Source organism: Lepidochelys kempii, chromosome 18, assembly GCF_965140265.1.
Source record: "Lepidochelys kempii isolate rLepKem1 chromosome 18, rLepKem1.hap2, whole genome shotgun sequence".
Classification (NCBI taxonomy): Eukaryota; Metazoa; Chordata; order Testudines; family Cheloniidae; genus Lepidochelys; species Lepidochelys kempii.
This window is the reverse complement of record NC_133273.1, coordinates 10,444,451-10,469,079: the sequence shown is the minus strand read 5'-3', so window position 1 is coordinate 10,469,079 and position 24,629 is coordinate 10,444,451. Positions and strand designations below refer to the sequence as shown.

Here is a 24,629-nt window from a genome sequence, read left to right as displayed (position 1 = left end):
TTGTTTTCCCACCGTGGGCTAATTCTAGGTTCTTTTGCTCTGAGTGGACCACAGCACTGGTTTCTCTCTCCACCCCCCCCCCCCAAACTCCCCCACACACAGAGGAACCCTGGGCTCTCTAGTACTTAGACACCACAGGCCTGAGCTAAGGTTGCTATGGCAAACGTCCTTGGCATCTCTCTGATTTTGTGAGTGCTCAGAATTGTGAGTGCAAGGAACACACCTCACCCAGTCACATCCCCATGGCCAAAGCAATGTGTAGCCAAGAGCCGGGCGGGTGTCTGCTTGGGAGGCAGCCCCATGGCTGATGGGCATTGCAGAAATGGCCCAGGTGAGGCTGTGGGAAAAGTGGTCTTCCTGTGGGTGAGCTCTGAGCTGGTGTGTGTGTGTGAGCTCTGGGCTGATCTCTCTGTGTGTATATGTGTGTGTGTGAGTGAGCAAGCTCTGAGCCGCTCTGTGTGTGTGTGTGTGTGTCCTCTGGGCTGATCTCTGTGTGTGCATATGTGTGTGTGTGCGCACGTGTGGTGTGTGAGCGAGCTCTGAGCCACTGCGTGTGTGTGTGAGAGAGACAGAGCGCTCTGGGCTGGTGTGTGTGTGCGTCTATGTGAGAGCTCTGGGCTGCTCTGTGTGTGTGTGTGAGTTCTGGGCTGTTTTGTGTGTGTGAGAGAGACAGAGCGCTCTGGGCTGGTGTGTGTGTGCGTCTATGTGAGAGCTCTGGGCTGCTCTGTGTGTGTGTGTGTGTGTGTGTGAGTTCTGGGCTGCTCTGTGTGTGTGTGTGTGTGTGTGTGAGTTCTGGGCTGTTCTGTGTGTATGGGAGAGACAGAGCGCTCTGGGCTGGTGTGTGTGTGTGTCCATGTGAGAGCTCTGGGCTGCTCTGTGTGTGTGTGTGTGTGTGTGAGTTCTGGGCTGCTCTGTGTGTGTGTGTGAGTTCTGGGCTGCTCTGTGTGTGTGTGTGTGTGTGTGTGAGTTCTGGGCTGTTTTGTGTGTATGGGAGAGACAGCGCTCTGGGCTGGTGTGTGTGTGTGTCCATGTGAGAGCTCTGGGCTGTTTTGTGTGTGTGGGAGAGACAGAGCACTCTGGACTGCTGTGTGTGTGTCCATGTGTGAGTTCTGGGCTGCTCTGTGTGTGTGTGTGAGTTCTGGGCTGTTTTGTGTGTGTGGGAGAGACAGAGCGCTCTGGGCTGCTGTGTGTGTGTCCATGTGTGAGTTCTGGGCTGCTCTGTGTGTGTGTGTGAGTTCTGGGCTGTTTTGTGTGTGTGAGAGAGACAGAGCGCTCTGGGCTGGTGTGTGCGTGTGTCTATGTGAGAGCTCTGGGCTGCTCTGTGTGTGTGTGAGAGCTCTGGGCTGTTTTGTGTGTGTGGGAGAGACAGAGCGCTCTGGGCTGGTGTGTGCGTGTGTCTATGTGAGAGCTCTGGGCTGCTCTGTGTGTGTGTGTGAGTTCTGGGCTGTTTTGTGTGTGTGAGAGAGACAGAGCGCTCTGGGCTGGTGTGTGTGTGTCTATGTGAGAGCTCTGGGCTGCTGTGTGCGTGTGTGGCTGCTGTGTGCGTGTGTGGCTGATGGAGCCGCCCGGGAGGGGGAGCAGCACACGCACCGGCAGGGGATGAATCCCCGCATCCTCTCCTCAGTGCTGTCAGGGCAGGAGAAGCCGCGGGACCGGGAGCCGCAGCCCGCAGCGGGACGGGGCGATCGGGATCGGCGCATCTCCCTCCAGCAGCAGTGGGGTAAAAACAGCGGGACAGGGGCACCCGCCCAGATGCAGGAGAGTGGGCGGGCGTGGGGGGGAAGGGCTGAGAGAGGGACAAATCCATCCATTTGCAGTGGGGCAGGGCAGAGGGAGGGGCACTCCCAGCAATCTGCAGGGGGGTAGGGACCGGGGCCATTCCAGGCGGTGCAGTGGGGTAGGGACGGGGCATCTCCAGGCGGTGCAGTGGGGTAGGGACCGGGGCCATTCCAGGCGGTGCAGTGGGGTAGGGACGGGGCATCTCCAGGCGGTGCAGTGGGGTAGGGACCGGGGCCATTCCAGGCGGTGCAGTGGGGTAGGGACGGGGCATCTCCAGGCGGTGCAGTGGGGTAGGGACCGGGGCCATTCCAGGCGGTGCAGTGGGGTAGGGACGGAGCATCTCCAGGCGGTGCAGTGGGGTAGGGACCGGGGCATCTCCAGGCGGTGCAGTGGGGTAGGGACGGGGCATCTCCAGGCGGTGCAGTGGGGTAGGGACGGGGCATCTCCAGGCGGTGCAGTGGGGTAGGGACCGGGGCATCTCCAGGCGGTGCAGTGGGGTAGGGACCGGGGTCATTCCAGGCGGTGCAGTGGGGTAGGGACGGATCATCTCCAGGCGGTGCAGTGGGGTAGGGACCGGGGCATCTCCAGGCGGTGCAGTGGGGTAGGGACCGGGGCCATTCCAGGCGGTGCAGTGGGGTAGGGACGGGGCATCTCCAGGCGGTGCAGGGGGAAGGGACGGGGCATCTCCAGGCGGTGCAGTGGGGTAGGGACCGGGGCCATTCCAGGCGGTGCAGTGGGGTAGGGACGGGGCATCTCCAGGCGGTGCAGTGGGGTAGGGACGGAGCATCTCCAGGCGGTGCAGTGGGGTAGGGACGGGGCATCTCCAGGCGGTGCAGTGGGGTAGGGACCGGGGCCATTCCAGGCGGTGCAGTGGGGTAGGGACGGGGCATCTCCAGGCGGTGCAGTGGGGTAGGGACGGAGCATCTCCAGGCGGTGCAGTGGGGTAGGGACGGGGCATCTCCAGGCGGTGCAGTGGGGTAGGGACCGGGGCCATTCCAGGCGGTGCAGTGGGGTAGAGACGGGGCATCTCCAGGCGGTGCAGTGGGGTAGGGACCGGGGCCATTCCAGGCGGTGCAGTGGGGTAGGGACGGGGCATCTCCAGGCGGTGCAGTGGGGTAGGGACCGGGGCCATTCCAGGCGGTGCAGTGGGGTAGGGACGGGGCATCTCCAGGCGGTGCAGTGGGGTAGGGACCGGGGTCATTCCAGGCGGTGCAGTGGGGTAGGGACGGGGCATCTCCAGGCGGTGCAGTGGGGTAGGGACCGGGACATCTCCCGGAGGGGGTGGGGCGGAACAATGGCTCGGGGAGGAGCCGCGGGATCGGGGCCCCTCCCGGTGGGCTCGGAGGAAAGCCCCTTCCCTGCGCCGGCGGAAGGCAGCGATTGCCGGCCAGGACCGGGTCCCGCTGCCTCTCCAGCCTCTTCCCCTCCCCCTTGCAGAGCCGCGATGCTGCCCTGGCGCAGGAACAAATTCGTGCTGGTGGAAGCGGAGCGCCGGGGCAAAGCGAAGAGCCTGGGCCCGGGGCTGAGCTACGCCTCCCTGCTCTCCAGCTTCCTGCGCTCCTGCCCGGACCTGCTGCCCGAGTGCCCGCTGGAGCGGCTGGGCAGCGTGTTCCGCAGCCGGCGGCACAAGGTGGAGCTGAACCAGGAGGACCCCACCTACACGGCCTGGTACCTGGGCAACGCGGTCACGCTGCAGGCCAAGGGCGAGGGCTGCACGGACGAGGCGGTGGGCAAGATCTGGGCCAAGAGCGACGGCGGGGCCAGCGGCACCAAGGTGAAGCTGACGCTGGGGGCGCACGGCATCCGCCTGGCCCCCTGCGAGGCGCGGGGCGGCGCCGGCGGGCGGCGGCCGGGCCACGCCTACCTGCTGCCCCGCATCACCCACTGCGCGGCCGACGGCCGGCACCCCAAGCTCTTGGCCTGGGTCTACCGGCACCAGGTGAAGAACAAGGCCGTGGTGCTGCGCTGCCACGCCGCGCTGCTGGCCAAGGCGGAGACGGCGCGGGCCCTGGCGCGGCTGCTCCACCAGACGGCCAGCGCCGCCTTCGGCGACTTCAAGCGCCTGCAGAGGCTCAACGACTCCCGGCGCCTCCAGCGCCAGCGCCTGGGCGACGCCGTCGTGCCGCGGGTGCCCGCCCGCAAGCTGCTGCACGGGCAGTGCCCCTACCGGCCCCGCGCCGACCGCAGCCGCGGCGCCCGCCGGCTCAGCTCCATCCTGGAGGAGGAGGAGGGCGGCGGCGAGGAGCACCTGGGCGGCTCCCGCAGCCCGGCGGCTGCGGGCGCCAGCGCCCCGCAGCGCCGGGAGCGGGCCGAGGTGCTGACGTTAGCCCGGGAGATGAGGGGCTGGAGCCTCCGTTCCCCGGCGCCCTGGAAGCCCGCTCGGGAGGGACCCTGCTGGTCGGGCCGCTGAGGCCCGGAGGCTAGAGACAGCCCCGCTTGCCGTGGCGGAAGGGCCCGCCTGGCTGGGGTGAGGCTGGGCAGAAGGCGGCTGGAAACGCCACCTGCAGCTGGGCCCTGGCTGCTGCCTTTGCAGCCGGGGAGAGGCAGATCGCCGGAAGCGGACAGCGGTCAGCGGGCCCCGCGGGCTGGCGGGGCTCGCACACAGATAGACTGACCTACCCTGCCTGCCCTTAACACTCCTTCACTCCTGCCATCCGAGTACGGGCACCGGCTCCGACCTGGCCCTTTCCCCTGATCTTCTTCTGAGCGGACACTGAAATGATCTCGACCGGTTGGTGCATATATCTCCATCTCTTACACACACACACACACACACACACACACACACACACACACACACACAGACACTTGCTAACCGGCTCAGAGAAAGACTGCCCTGACTCTAATGACTGGCATCAAAGCCATGGGCTGGCTCCTGCTAAAGTGAGACATGCCCGCACGTTCTGGAAGGGGGAAGAGTTCCCTGAATGGGCAGCTGGCAGGGAGCAACTCTTGTGTGTATTTTGTACTTCCAGTGATTTCAAGAGAGAGAGAGACACACACACACAAACTGCCCGGGTGGGGGATTATATTTCCATTTCAGCAGAGGGAAGGAGAAGCTGGTCCAGCTGAAGTGACTTTTACTACTTGATCTAAACTAAAATTTATATATTTAAAAAAAAGCCATCTATTTACAGAGAGATGCCCTTAGATTTCACTTCTATTACAACATGCAATTTTTCTGTACAGTTTTGTACATGTCACATAGGACAGGTGCCTGCATGTGTCTGACACTGGGGAGGGGATGTGGTTTGGGGACGGCATGTACAGCACTATGGGGCTGAGGGTTTGATTTTCAAAGGTGCTGGGCCCCCACAGCTCTCCAGAAGGGGTTGTGTGAGTGCTCCAGAGCTCTGCAAATCAGGACACAGTTACATGGCTAAAGATAAGTGTCTAAATTCATATTTAGGTACCTAAATAAGCATCCTGATTTTCAGTGATGCTGAGCACCAGTTGTCTTTGATGGGATTTGGAGAAGTTCAGCACCTCTGAAAATCAGCCCTCTTTGATTTAGGTAGCTAAAGGAGGGTTTAGCTGTCTACAGTTTGGCACCCAAGTTTGGAAAATTTGGCCCTGGGGTGCCTAGGTGTGTCTTAAGGAGATGGGCTATAGAACACCCAGGAGCCAAATTCTTCATCTTGCTTTGGCTTCAACGGGGTTACATCGCGGAAAGATTTGGCCCACATGTGTGCGACTCTGGGGATGAGATGCAGAGCATCACACAGAGAGCACACACACACACACACACGCATATAATGTGGTAATTGTAATAAAGTTTCTCTGCGTGTTCTGCAATATGATTACTGTGCTTTATCTTTTGTAAACATTTAGCTGCCATTGTATCTCAAGAGCAGTAGTAGCTGGAACACAAACCAGCTCAGTGCTGGGTGAGGAATCGGGCTTCTATCTATTGATCTATTTCAGAGTTTTATACCGCTGCCCTTCACAGTAGTATCTGAGTGCCTTCCTGTCAAATTAATAGTGGTATCAACATTCCCAGTGGTCTTCATGGAGACTCTGGCACCTCTCCCTTTATGGGGTCCAGTCTAGGTTCTGGACCAGGAGGGTCATTTGGCTAGATTGCGTACCAAGCACTGATTATAAATGAGGGATTTTACTGCTCTGTTGGGATGGTGATGATGATGTTTGCGTGGGTGTGTATGTGGGTGAAGATTTGTTTGCTCAAAGGGGGTTGTGTGTGATTATTTGGGGAGGGTGCATGTGCATATGAATCTGTGTGATTGTGTCTCTCGGTGTGTGCCTATGCGTGTATCTTTTCCAAATGTGTACTCACACTTTGTGTGCATTTCATGTGTCTGCCATGTGCACATGTAGGAATATAGCTATACATTTGGCTTTAAACTGGGGAGCTGTAGCAGGATGCCCAAAGCCCACATGCTGATGTTCAAATTAGCATGTACCGCCAGTAAATTACCTGCAAGTGCATAAATACCTCCTCTAAGTGCCAATTTCGATGACCAAATGTGGGATGTGGCTGTCCCATTCAGGCACTTGTTTGACAACACAGCCCTGTATTTCTCTGTGTGCTGTATGCAGGGTAGATTGTAGACATGAAAGCATCTCACCCTTTTTGTGTGGCGCTCTCTGGAGATCAGCCCCTAGCAACCAATTTCCAGAAAAGAGAGAAACTCTGGAATGATTCTGTGCCCTAATATGGAGGAACGTACCGGAGTGTATTGCAGAAGGAGGAGAAAGCGGGCAGGGGTAAGCAGTTTTGCAAGCAGACAGCTGCCTTATTCCCTTTCATCTTCCCCGGGGCTGCCACCACCACACTTCCGTGGCATTTATCTCTGCTCTTGGGAGGAACAAACAGCTCCTGAAAAAACAAAACCGAGGAAAAGTCGTGACATGCTTTTAAAAATCCACATTCCCTCTTGACGGCAACGGAAGTTCTAGAAATGATGTCAAATAAGCAGCCGTTTCCAGTGGCCATGGCAACCGGCATTTTTAAAATCATGAGGCAAATGCCTCTGTGGCTTAACTCCACCCCCTGCGAGGAGCTTCCACCAGGGAGGGACTGGTCACATTTAAGCTAAGAAGATTGTTTTCCTCTTTCCCTTTATTCCTCTGCCTTTGAGGCATGTGGGTTTTATTAAAAGCTTATTTGCTTTGTGCTGAGTGACGGGGCTGAGAATCGGATGTTAGCCTTTCACTGGGATTCAGGCTCACATCCCCAAAGCAGGGGCAAGGCCTGGGGGACATTATTATTCCTCTAGTGCTGGTGACATGCCCTCTACTGTTGTTGAATACACAGACAAAGACACATAGCTGCCCCGAGGAGCTTACAAGGTGGATGTGTGGCCAAAGTCCAGCCCAAGGTGTATTGGTACCCTAAGAACTTGGGGGAGAGGGGCTAACCCACCAGTTAACAAAGCAGCCCCCTGTCCCATTTTTGTCCCGACCCAGTGGTATCGGGAACTGGGTTATTGGCCAGCTGGTCTCTCCACCTGACCTAAACATGATGGGATGGTCAGGGCTGTATTCTTGGGGAGTTGGATGCGAGGGGGGGAATCTGGCTGCATCGCTCCATGGGGGCCCACTCCAAGTAGCAACCAAGAGGCCTGTCTGCTGCTGCCAGACAGCTCCCCTGCATTCTCCGCATTGGTTCCAGGCTGAGGCAGAGGAGGAGAGGATGGAAAGTAACTGAAGGCAGAATCTATGCAAAATCCCCAGCTCTGTGTGGCTGGTACCTTGAGCCTGGAACTCAGTATGAAAGTAGCATAGTTCCCATCCCCACCTAATTTAAGACTTACAGACCCTTTCTCTGTTGTAGGCAGTGTTGCTGCAGTCATGTCATGCATTCATGGGTCCCAGAATATTAGAGAGACAAGGTGGGGGAGGTCATATCTTTGATTGACCCAACTTCTGTTGGTGTCAGAGACAAGCTTTCGAGCTACACAGAGCTCTTCCTCAGGTCTGGGAAAGGTGCTCCGAGCATCCCTTAGAATATGTGCTAACTCCTTAGATTAAACAATCTGTTCCACCTTGCTGAGCTGTGACCCTCGGCGTACCTCCCCGGACCTGAAGAAGAGCTCTGCATGCCTCAAAAGCTGGTCTCTCTCACCAACAGAAGTTGGGCCAATCAAAGATATGACCTCCCCGACCTTATCTCTCTAGTATCCTGAGACCCACACACGATAAATCGACCCCTGAGCGCTCTCCCGTCAACTCCTGTACTCTGGCGCCACGAAAGGCGCAGGCGGAGTTGATGGGGGAGTGGCAGCAGTCGACTCCCTCCTGTGGAGGCACCAGGGTAAGCCGATCTAGTACGTCGACTTCAGCTACGTTATTCACGTAACTGATGTCTCGTAACTTAGATCGATCGCCTCCAGTGTAGACCAGGGCTAAGACCCCCTCCTCTCACAGAGAGGAGAAGCATTCTCAGCTGGCTGACTATCCTGTCTGTGCCTAGCCTAGCCCTGCGTGTGGGCCTGGCCTGACCAGAAGTGGAAGGTATTTAGCTCCCAACTAGACACAATAGGAACACGGAAGGTACATGTTTAACTTGTAACCCTTTCCTTGGTGCAGACACCTAAGGCCATTAACTCATCACATGCTCGTGCCTAGCAAAAGGAATCTTAACCCCTTTGAATGCTTCCTGATTTCCAGGTGGGTGACACCTGGCCAGGGGGTGCATGCCTTGAGAGCAGGTAGAAGGAGGATTCTGGTGGCTGGTACAATAGGGGGCTAGGAGGATCTGGATTTGGAAGTGAAGTGTGGTCTTGCCTTGAGGAGGGGCATTTGGTGGCAGGTTAGACAGCTAATGCAGAGTCAGGGTACCTCTCTGGATAAGTCAGGCCTGCACACGTAAGTGATCGTTCTGGCAGCTGGGAGGAGGGAACCTGGGTGGATGTCCAGGATTTTAGAAAGAGGGTTAAGGCAGCTGGTTAGAAGATCAAGGACCGCATTACAGGAAGGATTTGGCAGTTTGTTGCCAGGAGGTGTGGGTGGGGGATCATGGTGGGATCCAGCAGCTGCATGAACTTACAGATGAATTTGCAGACTCATCCCCAGCATCCTAAGGTTAAGATTCCTTTAAAAGTAGAAACTTTGCTAGGGCTAAAGCAGCCCTGATTGCTGCACATGGCTTAGAAATCACACTCCAGCTCTCACCTCTTAGAGATTTAATCAGCTAGAGGCAAGTCAGTGCAGCAGCCATGGCAAGCGTCAGTCAGACAGGAACACATCCCTGAAGGATGCGAAGCAATCAGAGGCAAAGGAGAACTCCCGGATACGTTGCTTGAGAACATTCTCCTTCCATTAGTAGATTGCTGCTTGTCCCTGGAGAGCTTAGAAGAATCTCATGTGCCATAGAACTTCAGCTGCTTTGACTTGTCAGAGACGTGGCCACGGGGTGTGACCCTAACACATCTGAAAGCTGAATATGGTTAGGTTAGACCAGAACTAGGACAGGAGATCTGCAAGGGCCACCTCGCTGTTTTAAGGTGGGGCTGGTGACTCATGAAGTGCTACTTTTCCGTCTGGGCTGCTATTGCACTGACATCCCATCGTGGTGTTAGGGGATGCTGTCCTGCTGGAGGTATCTATCAGTTTCAGACCAAATGAGTACAGCAGGTGGAGAACAGCTGTATGGCCCAGGTGCAGCTGGGCAGAATGCACCTACCTGCTGAGTGCTCTTGGCGTTCCATTCATTTCTGATTTATTGGCATTTCTGTTAGCACGCTGTTAGCACAAATGTGATCGTCATAGATAATGACCAGTGAGATGAAGGATGAGCAGTGAAAGGGTTAAAGGTTCGCTTGGGGGATCCCACTCTAGAGAGCGTTGGCCCCCAGTGGTTTCTGAGTGGGCCAGTCCAGAGGGAGCGCAAGTGGATGGAATACAGCAGCTCTCAGGCTGGCTGCTCCCCACGGTTTAGCACAGTGGAAGGACGTGCTTGTGTTATCACAACAAGAATATACTTGATATGAGTGAAAATCCAAGTGTGACTTGTTCTGTGGCAATGCTTGGGCCCAGCCCTTGTCTCAGTTGCTGGCATGAGCCACGGGTCCTGGATGAGAGAGTAACTCTGTTCATGCTGATCTCTCTCCAGCTGGCAGGGATATGTGCAGCTGGTGTCAGCTCAAGCCCTTTCTGCCTTCTGGCTATAGAATGAGCTCACCCGGGGACACCGGCGCCTGTCCCCAGGGGGATCGGAAAGAAAAGGGGTTCATGAGTGGCCATTCTCAGCTCTCTGTAAGCTGTGCTGCTGATTCTATTGGCCAAGCAAAGTGAGGTCTCACACACAACTCAGTGGCATTTCTGTCTGTCAACGCCATATCTGATTCATTTCACCATTTCAGTGAATGTTCTAGGTATCATTGGCCACTGAAGGACACGCAGGGCCCCTTATATTTGGTTAGCAGACCCAGGTGCTTTAACCAGGTCTGTAATTGCCTACCTATCAAAGAACTGGTTGAGGGCAGCCATGAACACCTTTCAGCACAACAACACCCCCCATTGTCTCAATACAGTTTAAACATGTTGGTGCCCTAAATGACTTCTCTCCCAGACAGAAAGAAATGAGTGGTGGGAGGGAAGGAAGCAATGGAGAGGTAATGGCCAGAAAAGGGGTGCACACAGAGCCTTGGGCATGGGGGAGAATGGAGGATCCTGGCATGTGGGGGGAAAGGAGGAATGGGGTCACACAGAACCCCTGGCATGGAGGGAGCGAGAGGTGGGGTTGCAGGGAATCTGTGAACTAGGAAGGATAGCATATAGGGAGCTCGTGCAGTGTATCAGAGCGATGCCAGGAGCCGGGGTGAGTAGGGTGACCAGATGTCCCGATTTTAAGGGACAGTCCAGATATTTGGGGCTTTTTTTCACATGGGTGCCTATTACCCCCCCACCCCACCCTCTGTCCCGATTTTTCACACTTGCTATCTGGTCACCCTAGTGATGAGTGCAATGAACTTAACCTACAGAAGACACAAAGTGTGTGTCCCCACTTTTTATAGCCAGTGGGGACAGCTGATAGCACAGGGCTTCATGCACAGAGACATCCTTTCCTGAGCTCAGAAGGGCATTTAGACCACTGGCCTCAGCACGGTTTAGGCTCCCATAAACCTTCTCTTCTCTTCTGCCTTTCTCCTCCATCTTTCCTTTCTTTCTCTTCCCACTCCTCCTGCTTCCCCTTGCTTTTCCTATCTCCCCACTATGCCATTGTGGAGCTTTCTTTAAAGTGCAACGCTCATCTCTCATTAAAGCTGCAGCTCCTGGATGGAAGGAGCTAGATGGCTTTATACCTGGGCTCCTGCCTCCTCCTGCCACAGGGATCCAGATGCTTCTGGACTGTGCCCCTGGATGTCTGTCATCCATAACCAAAGGGGGAATTGAAATGATTAGCTCCCTGAAGCACAGTACAGTTACCAAACTGTCATGGGAAGTAAAGGGAAGAATCTTTACCATGCCTTGTATCACAGCATTGCTCAAGGATTTGCAGACGTGCTCCCTACAGGAGGTGTGTAAATGATGCAGTCACTGGGTGGATGCTGCAGCACTATTGGTAAATGAAAGTTAACTGGGTATTTGGTAGCATAGGGCAGGGACTGTGGAATTCTTTCCTTTGCCATTCTCAGGAAGCTTCCTCTTTCTCCTCCTCCAGCTGTGCCCGTCCAACCAGGGTGAGGTGGAGAACGGATGTTGCATTGGTGGCAGTACCAGGCTCCCACAAATCAGATCAGAGCCTGGTCAGTGGCACTGCATGGTTTCCTACCTGCTCCAATCCTGATCTGGAGGGACTACCGCTAGGGAGAAAGGTAGCTCAGCCCACGTCTACATTACAAGTGCTACGGTGGCACACCACTATGCTGCTGTCCTGCCACAGTGTAAATGCCTTCTACGGCGATGGAAGGGGTTTTTCCAAGGATATTGATAAACCATCTCCCCGAGCAGTGGCAGGTAGGTCGACAAAAGCATTGATTCTTCCATATACCTAGCCTCTTCTACACTGGGGGCTAGGTCAGCTTAACTACACGGCTCCGGGGTATACATTTTTCAGATCTTGGAGTGCTGTAGCTGTGTCAACCTAACTTTTAAGTGCAGATCAGGCCTAAGTGTCGAAGACCCATTCAGTGCTTGACTTCTCCAATGAGTTAGTGCTCTTTGTTTTGGGTGTTGTTATGTGGACATCTGTTCACCTGGGAACGTGCTGAGCACTGACAAACACATCTAGATGTATAGAGTTTAAGGCCAGAAGGGACCATTATGGTCATCTAGTCGGGCCTCCTGCGTAACACAGGCCATAGTTGTCAGCTAGTAATTCAGCCGCTGTGAGCCTGGTAACTTGTGGTTGAACTGGAGCCTCTCTCTTTTAAACGAGGTCCACTCTGGATGTAAAGACTCCAAGTGACGTAAAAGCTCTTGCTCAAGTATTGGTTAATGGTTAATTACCCCCACTGTTAACAATGTATGCCCTCTTTCCACTTCATTTGCGTCACTTTCTTCTGTGTTTCAAATCTTGTCTGGGAGCTGGACGTGGGGTGTGTAATTCTCGGAGAAACCTTTCAAACCCAATTGCAACCTTCAGTCCAAACAGCCCTGTTGAAGATGATGGGAGAGGAGAATGAAGATGTGGGAGGGACGGAGGGGGGTCAGTTTTCCATACAAATTGGTGCGTGGTTGTGGACAGGGCATGGGACGGGAATTTAGGATTTTCGGCCAGCTTTGTGACTCATTTGCTATGAAACCCTGGATAAGTCACTAAGGGCCAGATTTGTAAAGGTATTTAGGCATGTAAAGGTGCAGATAGGTGCCTATGGGATTTAGGCACCTAATCTGCTTAAGTGGCTTTTGAAAATCCACTAGGGATGTCTCTGCATCTTTAAAAGAAAAGGAGTATTTTTGGCACCTTAGAGACTAACCAATTTATTTGAGCATAAGCTTTCCTGAGTTACAGCTCACTTCATCGGATGCATACTGTGGAAAGTATAGAAGATCTTTTTATACACACAAAGCATGAAAAAATGGGTGTTTACCACTACAAAAGGTTTTCTCTCCCCCCACCCCACTCTCCTGCTGGTAATAGCTTATCTAAAGTGATCACTCTCCTTACAATGGAACAGCCGTGTTAGTCTGTATTCGCAAAAAGAAAAGGAGTACTTGTGGCACCTTAGAGACTAACCAATTTAAAAATTGGTTAGTCTCTAAGGTGCCACAAGTACTCCTTTTCTCCTTACAATGTGTATGATAATCAAGTTGGGCCATTTCCAGCACAAATCCAGGTTTTCTCCCCTTTTGTAGTGGTAAACACCCATTTTTTCATGCTTTGTGTGTATAAAAAGATCTTCTATACTTTCCACAGTATGCATCCGATGAAGTGAGCTGTAGCTCACGAAAGCTTATGCTCAAATAAATTGGTTAGTCTCTAAGGTGCCCCAGTACTCCTTTTCTTTTTGCGAATACAGACTAACACGGCTGTTACTCTGAAATCTGCATCTTTAGGTACCCAAATACCTTTAAAAATCTGGCCCTTAGTCTCTCTATACCTCATTTCCCCTCTCTTAATTAAAGGGGCTAACTGTGACTTCCCCTCCTTTGAGATCGACTCATAAAAAGTGCTACATAGGCAGTTTGTATTATCAGCAGTGGAAACATCTCAGGGCAGTCCTCCTACAGTGACAGGCTGAGACAACAGGAACCTTAGCACTGGGACTGGCTCTCTCTGAGAATGCAAGTGAAGTGTTTGATGACATCTAGTGGCCAGTTACATTACATGGATATTCCCTTTGGAGATCCAAGCAGCTCAGCGGTACCATAGCTGATTATATTCATCCTAGGAGTATCTCAGTAGCTCAGATACTACGGTGATGGGTGCGCTATAAGAAGCTCATTAGCAGAGAACTGAATATTATCTATATGCATATCCCAAGGAATCTGTCCCAGGTCTCATTTCCTACTTGAAGGAATTAGAGAAACTGGCTAGGTTCATTGCTACTAACATTACTTTAGACATGATCTACACTTAAAACTTATTCCGGTATAGCTAAGTCCATCAGGAGCGTGAAGAAGCCTCACTCCTGACTATGCCAACAAAACAGCCAGTGTGGATGCAGCTGTGCCAACAGAAGAGGGCTTTTATTGGCAGAGCTAACATTGTTCAGGAAGATGGTATTCCTTCACTAGCAGAAAAACTCCTTCTGTTGGCATTTACTGTGTCTACACTTGGGAGCTATGCTGGCATAGGCTCTGTAGCCTAGACATAGTTTTTGCTCCTATACAATCCTTTTTAGCTTCAGAGCACTGAATAAAATATTAATTAGCACCATCATTCTCTGCTGGTGCTCAGCAAAAGAAATTTTCAGAATAGTTTTCTATTTTGTAATTAATTTGTTTGGTAAAATCATCTGAAGAAAAACTGGAAACAACACCCATGGTCTGGTCCCTTTTGATATAATAGCGACTGGTGCAAGTGTGCAAGTTCCTTCTAGTAGAAAGCAATGACCATGAGCCTTTTGGAAGTACCCCCGACCTCCCACACTTCCCTCCTAGGACTGGCCATTCCCCTAAACATTAAATACTGAATGCAGTGGAGCCATCCTATCTTAGAAAACACACCCCATCCTTTCCACCACTAGCTTTTTTAACGTTAAAGCCAGATCCTGCTTTCGCTATCAATGTGAGTGTCTCACCATCTAGTGGACAGAAAGAAAGCAACATGGAAAAGAACTGAATCAGCCTTGGCAATATTACATTTAATGGGACAAATTTTCTTCTTGATGAGCCCCTGAAACTTCTCCTATCAACCATACCTATGGCACTGATGGGAACAAGGAAGAGATGCTGGTGTGATGAATGTGGTATAATTACATAGACAAGGTAGGTGAGGTTAAATCTTTCATTGGACCAACTTTTCTCGGTGAAAGAGACAAGCTCTCAAGCTTACACAAAACTCTTCTTCAAGTATAATTACATATATAGTTATAGATAAATAGATCTCCAAAATGAAATCTCTCTGTCTTAAGTGAGGGTGACCTCCTCCCCAATAATGCATTCAGACCAAGCGTTTCAAACTTGTGTGCCTAAATCCACATATGGACACCTGAGTAAGTGGCTTGATTTTCAAAGTTGTTGAGTACCCACAACTCCTATAGACTTCAGACTCCTTCCACAGGAGTTGTGCCTAATGTTTCAGAAAATTAAGCCACATACTTAAGTGCTTAAATATGGATTACTTAGGTGTCTAGCTGTTACCCCCACCACATCTGAAAATTTGGCCCCAGCCAATTGTGCCGTGCTGTGCTGAATTCCACCCCAAAGGCCTCTGCTCTTCAACAGTGGGTGAAGACTGCGCTAGGCATAAGTAGAATAAGCAATTGTTTAAGGTCCCAAGCAGCTCAAGGGCCCCCCACTTTAGTATTACCCCCCAAAATACCGTTCATCTTATTTAACATGGACTTTTTAACAAGTGTATTTGTATGTGTTGTGTTGGCATATATTTTGGTTTGTGGAAATAATGCAATTTGTATATTTAGGGCAGTGGATGTGGGGTAAGTAGGGCTCAGGCTATTCCTGCTTAAGGCCCCCACTGGGCTAGTACTGCCTCTCGGTGAAATGATTCCTGGTTGCCAAGCTCTGGGATTAGAGTACATAAATGTATAAAGCAGTGTGGCCTAGCAGAGAGAGCACCAGACTGGGCTGAAGAGGCCTGGGTTCTATTCCCAGCTCTGCCACAAGCCTGCTGGGTGACCTTAGGCAAGTCACTTCCCCCCTGCATGCCTCAGTTTCCCCAGCTGTAAAGTGCTGTGAGCGCTACCTATGGGAAGGGCTAGCTAAGAGGCAGGGATCATGGTGGCGCCAGGTTGCGCGCACAGGTGAGGGGCAGAGCTGGGAAGAGAAGCCCTGACCCTGGCTCCCATCCCCAGAGGCAGGCACTGGGCGAGCTGGGGCCATGCAGAAGACGGGGCGGGGGGCTCTAGCCCTAGAGGAAAGCAGGGAGGACTCTGTCTCAGAGGCACGGGGCAGTGGAGGACCCCGCGTGTCTCCTCTAGCCCTACACTCTATGACCCCGCTTCATCTCGCTGCTGCTCGCGGATAGAGTGTAGGCGCAGACGTCATCAGGCCGCGCCGGAAGGGACAGGGACAGGGACGGGCTTGGCAGGGCGGGGTGGGGTGAGTGTCCTTCCTTGGCACACAGCGGGAGGAGGCAGCGGCCGGGGGCGTCCGGGGGGGGCAGGCCCTGGAAGGGGTTCGCCCCCTTCCCCCCACGGGCTGCGGGGGACACGCGCTGTGTGTGCTGGGGGCGTTAGGAGACGACGCTGGAGGCGGGGTGAGGGATGGGGAAGGGAAAGTAAGGGGGAGGGGGGAGCGTGGATCCAGGGGGGTGTAGGGGCAAGTAGGGCTACCGGGGCGGGGGGCGTCGGGGAGAGTAGGGCTACCAGGGGTGTGTTTGGGGCGAGGAGGGGAGTTCTTGGGGGTGGGACAGGTAGGACGGGGGTGGGGGCCTGCCCGCCCCATTAGTCACATTTGGGTTTCCCAGAGGCTAGCGCTCAACACTGACTGCTCTCCTCGCCCTCCTGCCACTATCCCTATAAAGTAAATAGCTGACATCAGCCCTGCTTTTGCTTATGCTTATACAGTGCACACCAGCTGACTCTCCCTTGCTGCCAGGAGCTATCAGCGTCTAAATTATCCTTGTCGCTTTCCTGAACTTACCTCTCTTGCTCCCCCCCTCGCCCCTCTCAAATGGCTCAGTGCTTCTGGCTCAGATTGAGACCACTGTAAATCCTTTTTATCAATGAGGTCCGTTCCTCCTCTCAAAAGCATGGTGACAGGAAAGCAGTTTCCACAGGAAAGTCTCTTAATAACTTGATCATTATTGAAAAGGAGTACTGGTGGCACCTTAGAGACTAACAAATTTATTTGTGCATAAGCTTTCGTGAGCTACAGCTCACTTCACAAAAGCTTATGCTCAAATAAATTTGTTAGTCTCTAAGGTGCCACAAGTACTCCTTTTCTTTTTGCGGATACAGACTAACACGGCTGCTACTCTGAAACTTGATCATTATTGTAACCTTTTGTTTTTTTTAAATATGTTTGAACTAGATCTAAATTGCAATGATGGAAAGTGGGGGGCGGCCTTCAACTGGCCAACTTATACTGCTGGCCACCAGTTCGGCTGTCACAGCAATTCTGTACTCCATTTACAGGCAGAAATCTAAAGTTGCTCACAGCCTCAAGGTCAGTTGTGTGATATATTTATTTTATTATTGAAAAGTACTAACTTTACAATTTGGTGTGTAACACTGTAGCACAATCGTAGGTTAGAAACTCCATATAAAAGAATAGTGTTCCGATGAGTGAATATTTAGTTCATTTGGAGATGTTTTTCTCTTAATTGAATATTTCATGTCTTTATTTGGCTGTAGAGTGTGTTATTAGTTCTCCATTTGTTTGAAGGTGCAGTATTTATCCTGTTCCTAGGAGTGCTCCCCCTTTATATATTTTTTTTCAATATTTTAAAACTGGTTCAGGGATTGCTTCATTGTAATAGCTTAAACTAACTAGTATGATAAGTGTGTTTGGAGGTGTTTTATTAGATTAACATGTTTATGTCTGCTACACTTACGATAGCAAGTAATTTCCACTGATGATTTAAGATAGAACACTAGACTGGGACTCGGGTGACCTGGCTTCTGTTCCTAACTCTGCTACTGACGGGCTGAGTGATGTTGGGCGTGTCAGTTTACCGGTCTGTGCTTTAGTTTTCCCATATGTAAAATGGGGTAATGGTACGGACATTCTTTGTAAAGTGTCTTGAAGTCTACTGAGGAAAAACACTAGATAAAAGTCAAGTTTTCCTATTAAAACTAGGGAGGAAAAAGAATTAATATAGTTAGGCTTGGCAGAATTCTATTTTTATATTTTGACAGATAATATTGATTATTTAATTTAATTTTTTTAATTTTTATCAATTTAAATGTTCACAGTTGTGGGAAATTGTGGAGGGGCCAGGCAACAATTATTTAATGACAGTAGACATTGAGATTCAAAAAGTTACAGCTTTGTAACTTAAAACACACATTGTCAACATCATATGCCAAAATATACAAAGTAAATATCCTTAAATCAAACTCTTATAAGTTCTCAAACAGCATTTTTCAATGGAAATATATTTTTTTGTCGATTTGTATGTGTATTGTGAAATGGACATTTACCAATAAAAATCTAACCCTCCCAAGCCTAAATATAGTGCTTATTGTAAATTAGCACTGAACTGACCCCCTATTCCTCAAAACCCTCCTTTCCCCACCCCCAAGTTTATCTGCACAACACAGTCTTTAGAAATTAGTCATAAGCGAGAAGTCTCTTTTACATCTGTTTCATAACACACATTTAGTCTATAACTACTGATACATATGGCTCTTTTTGTATATAGGGAGCAAAAAAAGTGAATCTAGATCAAGACTTGAAGAACATTCTTATGGAAGCACCCGGAAAATGTGTCCCGTATGCAGTTATTGAAGGTATTGTGCATAAGTGCCTGGGTCACTAGAGGGTTCTAATAGCTTCCAATCTTTTCCATTTCACCTTCCCTTCTTCTAAGAAAATAACTTTTCTCCAGCATCTCTGATTCTGGTCCAGGTATCTAAAGCAGAGGTTGGTCGAGAAAACATTGAACCATCCAGCAAAACTCACAAGGATAATGAAGTTCCATTTCAAGCAGTAGGCTCAGCACATACATATATAAAATAGTTCCTAATGTTTCCTGTGGATCCTGTCTAATCCCAAACTAGTCCTTACATTAAATGACCTCCATTAGGATAGAAAGTCAGGCAGTCTCCCTAGAATAGTGTGTCTGTTTCCTTGCCTGGCCTATATCCACCTCCTGACCCTCTAGACCTTATTCTAGTTCTTCATCTGGGACAGTTGCTGACAATTAAAAGCACTAATTCTCTTCTTATATTTTTAGCCTGTCTGTACCATAGTCTTCTGTTGTTGCATAACAGGGTTAACTCTGGCATTACTAATTTTATATGTAATAAAAATGATATGTATAATAAATAATGGTTAACGAATATGTAGCCTTTACAATTCTTGGTAAAATGGTTCTGTATCTTTCAGGTGTTGTGCGGTCTGTTAAGGAAACTCTCAACAGCCAATTTGTGGACAGTTGCAAGGGGGTAGTTCAGAGGCTGACACTACGGGAACATAAAATGGTGTGGAATCGAACAACCCATATCTGGTATGTCTACTTCTCTTCTTGGAAAGATCCAGACATATATGCTCCCCCTGTTGGCTTTATGATGAAGACAGCTGCCAAAAAAAAGTAATTGGGTATTGAATTTGGTGAGGTAATTCAGTGGTGTGATTTCATTTGGTCATGAAGTCTACTGAATAATGCAGGAGTTTGGCAGTGAACTAGATTTTGTAGCTCAGTTTACTTGTTAGGAGAGGCAACTATAAGGCAATTCCTTCTGTATAAAATAGCCTGTAAACCAAGGTTACTTAGTAACTAGCTGGCTGGGTATTTTGTTTTCCATGAATTATGGATGCTGTTTCAAAACCAGACAAATAGTGCATTGGATTTAAATGGACATGTGAGTCATTCAACAATTAAAATGGTCTAGTCAGTATTTGGATGGGTTACTGATCAATTTTGAACCAAGGCTCCAGGGTGGATTGTCAGACTATTTTTTGCTGCTGGTAATGCTGTCATTCGGATCAAACCTTAACCACTTGGTTACTGGAGGTCAAATGACACTTTTCGTGAGAAGTAATATTGCTAACCTTGGTGTCCTAGCCAAATGCCATTTATTTTCGCTCCTTAAATTCTTTCTGCTGTGAAAAAGTGGCTGTGATGGTAAGTGAAACTGGTGCGTACGGTTGCTGTGCAGTGTTAAGTAGCTGCTGCGATCGACCTCGGGGGTGAATGCCTTTCAGTGTGGGACGAAGTCATTCCTATATATAAAGTGTGTAAATCCCTTAAAGTGTGTATGTATTGAAGGTGCATGTACATGTCATGGATACTTTTTAATAAGATTTAACATCTTCCATCCCATTCCCCATATTAGGTCCTTCTTTAGGAGCTGAAAACTTTTCTCTCTCAAACCCATTTTCTATTTCTTTTTTTCTCTTTTTTTTCCCTTGAGGTGAGCAGGGTAATTGGTGGTGGTAATTGGGAAGGAAGACACCTGTAAACACTCGTGTTCTTCACAAATTGATGTACATAGGTCAGATTTTTCAGCCCTACCAGCTTTATTTGTTCCCTTTAACGGCTACTGCAGGGGCAATTTACACTGTTTTTTGAGGTTTTTCAACATAATCTATGACGCATTTGTTCGTAATTCCTTGGCAATCGAGTGGTGGGAATGGCAGAGCCTTAAAGTAGCGTGGATTATTATGAGCAGTGGCAACAACAACAATCTGAGCTTCACAGCGCATTCCTCACCAAGTCTGAATGCTGTTCAATAAAATCATAAAAAAAATCCGTGATGGTGAACTGAAGTGTGCAGCAAACAGTCACTTCCTTAACCTACTTTTGAACTCTATTGCTGTTGTTTACAGCGGGGAGGGTATTTCACTCTGTAAGCATGAGAAGAGTCATTATTACAAGCCCTTAGTCCCCACCCCAAAGTTTCAAGATTGAGTGATTTCACATAACTAGCCTACTCAGAGAATGCATGAAACTATTGGGTGTAGGAAGTAGAAGTGTCATTTGGGGTGGGAGGTGTTCTCCCAAAAGCCTTATAAATGAAAATTACTGCAGAATTTATGGAGGAGCCTGCATAAAGATTTCAAGACCAGGATGTGTTGTGACCCTCATGTACCTGGAAAATAGGGAATTACGCTAATCCAACCTAGCTAGTTTAAGAGCATTTTTCAACAGCTGTAAATTGTTCATATTGAACAATGGTCACAACCTGGCAATATTCCCCAGATGTTAAAATGAGTTCTTAATAATAGACCTACAGCACAATTCAAATGATAAATCTGGTGAGAACATGATTCCTTGACTCAGAGAAGGAATCGGAAGTCGCATTGTCAAATGAACCTGCTGAAACCGGATCATTGCTCCACTCTCTGAGCCTAAACAAAGCCTCCGTTAATTGAGTTACACTTATTAAAATTGCTTATGTGCCATGCAGTGCTTCTTGCCACACAACAATTTGTCAAAGTTGGAAACCCATTTGGAAGATTAGATGGAATTAGATATGTCTGAATGTCATCTTCTTGCCAGGGGAAGTGCAGCGTCTGCTTCCGTATAAGGAGCTAAGCAGAAGTGTGAGAATACAAAAGCAGGGCCTAATACAGACCCCCCAGGCAACACTGCTACAGAAAGAAACAGCTTTACAGTTATTTTGACCAAGAGAAACTTTTGCTAGGACATGTAAAAACAGGATTCAAATAGTACCCGTGCTTTTCCCAAAAGCCAAGTTATGGCACACGAACATAAAGGAGGGCATTCTCAAGAGGATCAGACGCTGCAGAAAGTTTCAATGGCTCCAGCAGCGTGAAGGTACTTGTTCCAGGGGAATTAATGTAATATTTTGTTCTTTGGCACTTTTTGTCTACTGACCTCAAAGTGCTTTGCAAGCATTAATTAGCTGGCCCTTACAACACTGTACTATGCTACTGTCAAGTATGTGAGAGGAAGGATGCGTTGTTGATTTAATTTATGTAGGATTAGATGCTGATAAAGATTTTTCTTTCCTAGCTGTGGATACACTGAAAGTTGACTAATTTTATCTTTTGAAGATTTTTTAACCTCATCTTATAGAAGACTAGAAGGCTTGAAGATGGGGTGTTTACAACAAAGCAGATTAAACACCTATTTCACGGCTAGGCATTAATTAGGGGAAAGTGGCTTGTGTTTTTGCTTGTCACATGTTCCAGCTGATGGCAAAACGGTTATGCCTGCATTTGCTTTATTTCTCACTCACTTATCCTCCACCAGGAATGACTGTGAAAAGATCATCCACCAGAGAACCAATGCAACGCCCTTTGACTTGGTGCCGCACGAGGATGGTGCCAACGTCACAGTACGAGTGGTAAAGCCCCTGGATTCTGCAGAACTCAGCTTGGAGACAGTGTACGAAAAGTTCCATCCCTCTATTCAATCCTTCACGGATGTGATTGGCCATTACATTAGCGGCGAACGTCCCAAAGGCATCCAAGAAACTGAAGAGATGCTGAAGGTTGGAGCAATGTTAACGGGAGTGGGAGAGTTGGTCCTAGACAACAACACTATCAAGCTGCAGCCGCCCAAGCAAGGGTTGCAGTATTATCTGAGCAGCCTGGATTTTGACTCCTTGCTGAAGAAGCAAGAATCAAATGTCAAACTCTGGAAAATCCTGACAGTCATTTTCGGCTTTGCAACCTGCGCCACACTCTTCTTCATTCTGAGGAAGCAGTACCGGGAGTTTCGGGAAAAGCAGCGCCTGAAACAAATGCAAGATGAATTCAGGCAGACTCAGGAGCAGCTAAGGCATGACATGAACACTGAGGGTGGGGACACTGTAAAAAATGTCTGTGTCGTCTGTCTGAGTAACATTAAGTCGTGTGTGTTTCTGGAGTGCGGGCATGTCTGCTCATGTGACGAGTGCTACCAGGCACTTCCAGACCCAAAGAAATGCCCTATTTGTAGGCAGGCGATTGCTAGGGTGGTTCCCTTATACAACAGCTAAACGATTGTGGCTTTGGAGCAATTTGCAAAAACATTTCCCCTCTTAAGGGGTTTTCTCAAGTCCTCCAGCTGGTTGGCCTGTCTGGCAACTTGGGCAGGTGCTGTTCCTGGGGGGTGAAATTTGTTGGGAGAAGAGTGAGCGGGTGAGAATGCCTTGTGATCCAAAACGCAAAAGTAGAAATTTTACTGCAGAGGCAGAACTGACGTAAAGGTTATAACTTAATCAAAGAACTAGTCCTAAAGGGAGCAAATCCAGCTAATGAGTGCATTGAGTTTCCTTTAGACTGCCCCCAATAGACTTTGAGGATGGTTTATGCAATCTCCAGAAATGAAGTTTTTATTAGGCTGGTGAGTTAATATGTTTCTCTTTCTGCACTTCCAATCCCTTGTGTTTATTACCGTCGGTATTTACATATCTTTTGATTTTTGTACTTTGTGTTACTGGTTTATTGTAACTGGATCTGCAGTCACTGTAGATTTGGTTTGATCCCACTTGATTTCAGCGTCTGAAATATCTGGGCTAGAAAAAGCTTTAGTCTGAGATGGCCTGTAGACTGCAGGATTAAAGTGATGCTGTCAAGTAGTTCTAGGGCTGAATTTAGCGTTAGGGATTTTTTAAGGGCTTTTACAAAGCCTCATATGAATGGAAATATTTTCATGAAAGACTTTATTTAATTAGAGTGAGCAATTATGTCCACATTGTCCTCTCCTTGTTCTCCTACCACCACCACAAAACATATGGGGTTGGTTGTTAAACCTTTCTCTGCAGCATTGGAAATCTATATACAACTGCGTCATGCTAGCACACAAAAACCAGACAGTGAAATTCACCTGTCTGGCTTCATTGTCCAAGCTTGAGTTGGATGCAAAAAGGAAAGGGCATCAATGGTGAAGAGTAAATTTGACTTAGATTATTAAAACTAAACAAATCTTAAAGTGGGTGGTAGAGCAGGCAAGAAATTTCCTTTCTCATGAGTTTTTATTTAGACAATGTCCCTTATTTTAGTAGGTGAGGCTGGTAGTGATGTCAATTAGGCTAGGAACTGGAATGGAGATGATGGATGGGATTGTTATTTGGGCTTTTGGAATCTGACTCTAAAAGTTTCTGTCTCTGTTCATGAGTTCAGACTAAACGTTGCTACTTCCCAGCAATAGAGCAGTAAGTGATACGAGAACAGCACTCCTCTGGAGTCTTGTGTTATGCTGTATGTATTTCTTTTGCTTTCTGTTTATTCTGACACATACACAAATTGGCCAAGCAGCATCATGACAATAGACAGTGTATGGTTATAAAGTAAAATCTTGAGTGGGATTAGATTTTTTTTTTAAATGTACTTTATAATACACCATTTTGCCTTCTTTCTTTCATTGATTTAACGTTCTGATTTCATGAGTGGTGGTGAACCACAGAGTGCTGGTTACCCTCAGTACTATTTCACAACATTTGTGAAACAAAGGGGTGCATTGCATATTTGTGCATTGACCACAACATAAAGCAAAGCTTCGTTGATACTCCGGTACTCCTCTTTATTTCATACCATGTATATTACAAATAAACATTTATCTGCAAAAAGAAAGCACAAATCTCTTTCATTTCCCAAATTTCGTATTAAATAATAGATGGAAACTATTCGTGAATGGAATATAAAGACTTCCTGAACAGGGTGACATTAAGGTCAATATTTATGTTGGAGGACATCAAATCTTCTTATTCAGTAAACACGAAGTCGCTGGATGTATTGTATTTTTTGTACATTCAAAATATTTGAGATATTTCTAGTGTACTCAACTTCTGTTATGGCCATGAATTTTAAAAGGGTAACTTTGAAACTCATTCTGAAGAGGGGATTTCACTACATCCGTGGAAAATAAACTACTGGCTTGGAGCTCACAGCCAATAACGTTGCACTCATTTATATTACGTGTTCGGATTGGCTAACATTACTGCATACCTCTGAGGAGGTATGTAGAAAGTCGCTGGCTCATCAAGGACAGATTCTAGCAATTGGGCCAGGATTTTTCTCATATATACGGGAGTAAACATTCCAGAGGATGGAGGAGATGGATTAGGGTGGCAACTCCAGTGGAAGTTGATGGGTTAAAAGTAATTTGGCACAAAAGGAAATTGTGCTGGAGCTTGGATGGCTTTTCAGGCCTGTCTTTTTTTTTTTTTTTTAAATTGGAGGTCTTGATATTTTGACCATTT

General features: G+C 48.8%; 2 protein-coding genes across 2 annotated transcripts; both read left to right on the top strand.

Moving 5' to 3' along the window:
* Positions 1-1,312: 1,312 nt before the first annotated feature.
* Positions 1,313-5,574, top strand: FAM43B (family with sequence similarity 43 member B). The gene is made up of 2 exons (XM_073316358.1): positions 1,313-1,720; positions 3,217-5,574. Exon 2 carries the CDS (start codon positions 3,224-3,226, stop codon positions 4,187-4,189), a length of 966 nt encoding a protein of 321 aa, XP_073172459.1. The 5' UTR covers positions 1,313-1,720; positions 3,217-3,223; the 3' UTR covers positions 4,190-5,574.
* A 10,331-nt stretch (positions 5,575-15,905) lies between these two features.
* Positions 15,906-24,000, top strand: MUL1 (mitochondrial E3 ubiquitin protein ligase 1). Its single transcript, XM_073316467.1, has 5 exons — positions 15,906-16,066; positions 16,843-16,977; positions 18,176-18,263; positions 18,862-18,982; positions 21,695-24,000. The coding sequence occupies exons 2-5, from the start codon at positions 16,855-16,857 to the stop codon at positions 22,422-22,424; spliced, it is 1,062 nt and encodes a 353-aa protein (XP_073172568.1). The 5' UTR covers positions 15,906-16,066; positions 16,843-16,854; the 3' UTR covers positions 22,425-24,000.
* Positions 24,001-24,629: the final 629 nt, after the last annotated feature.

Bases quoted from the DNA above. Each gene is read 5' to 3' on its own strand.
- FAM43B (XM_073316358.1), top strand. From the start codon at position 3,224: ATGCTGCCCTGGCGCAGGAACAAATTCGTGCTGGTGGAAGCGGAGCGC.
- MUL1 (XM_073316467.1), top strand. From the start codon at position 16,855: ATGATGGAAAGTGGGGGGCGGCCTTCAACTGGCCAACTTATACTGCTG. The intron at 16,978-18,175 runs GTCAGTTGTGTG...TTTTGTATATAG, and splicing joins AAGTTGCTCACAGCCTCAAG to GGAGCAAAAAAAGTGAATCT. The intron at 18,264-18,861 runs GTATTGTGCATA...TGTATCTTTCAG, and splicing joins CCCGTATGCAGTTATTGAAG to GTGTTGTGCGGTCTGTTAAG.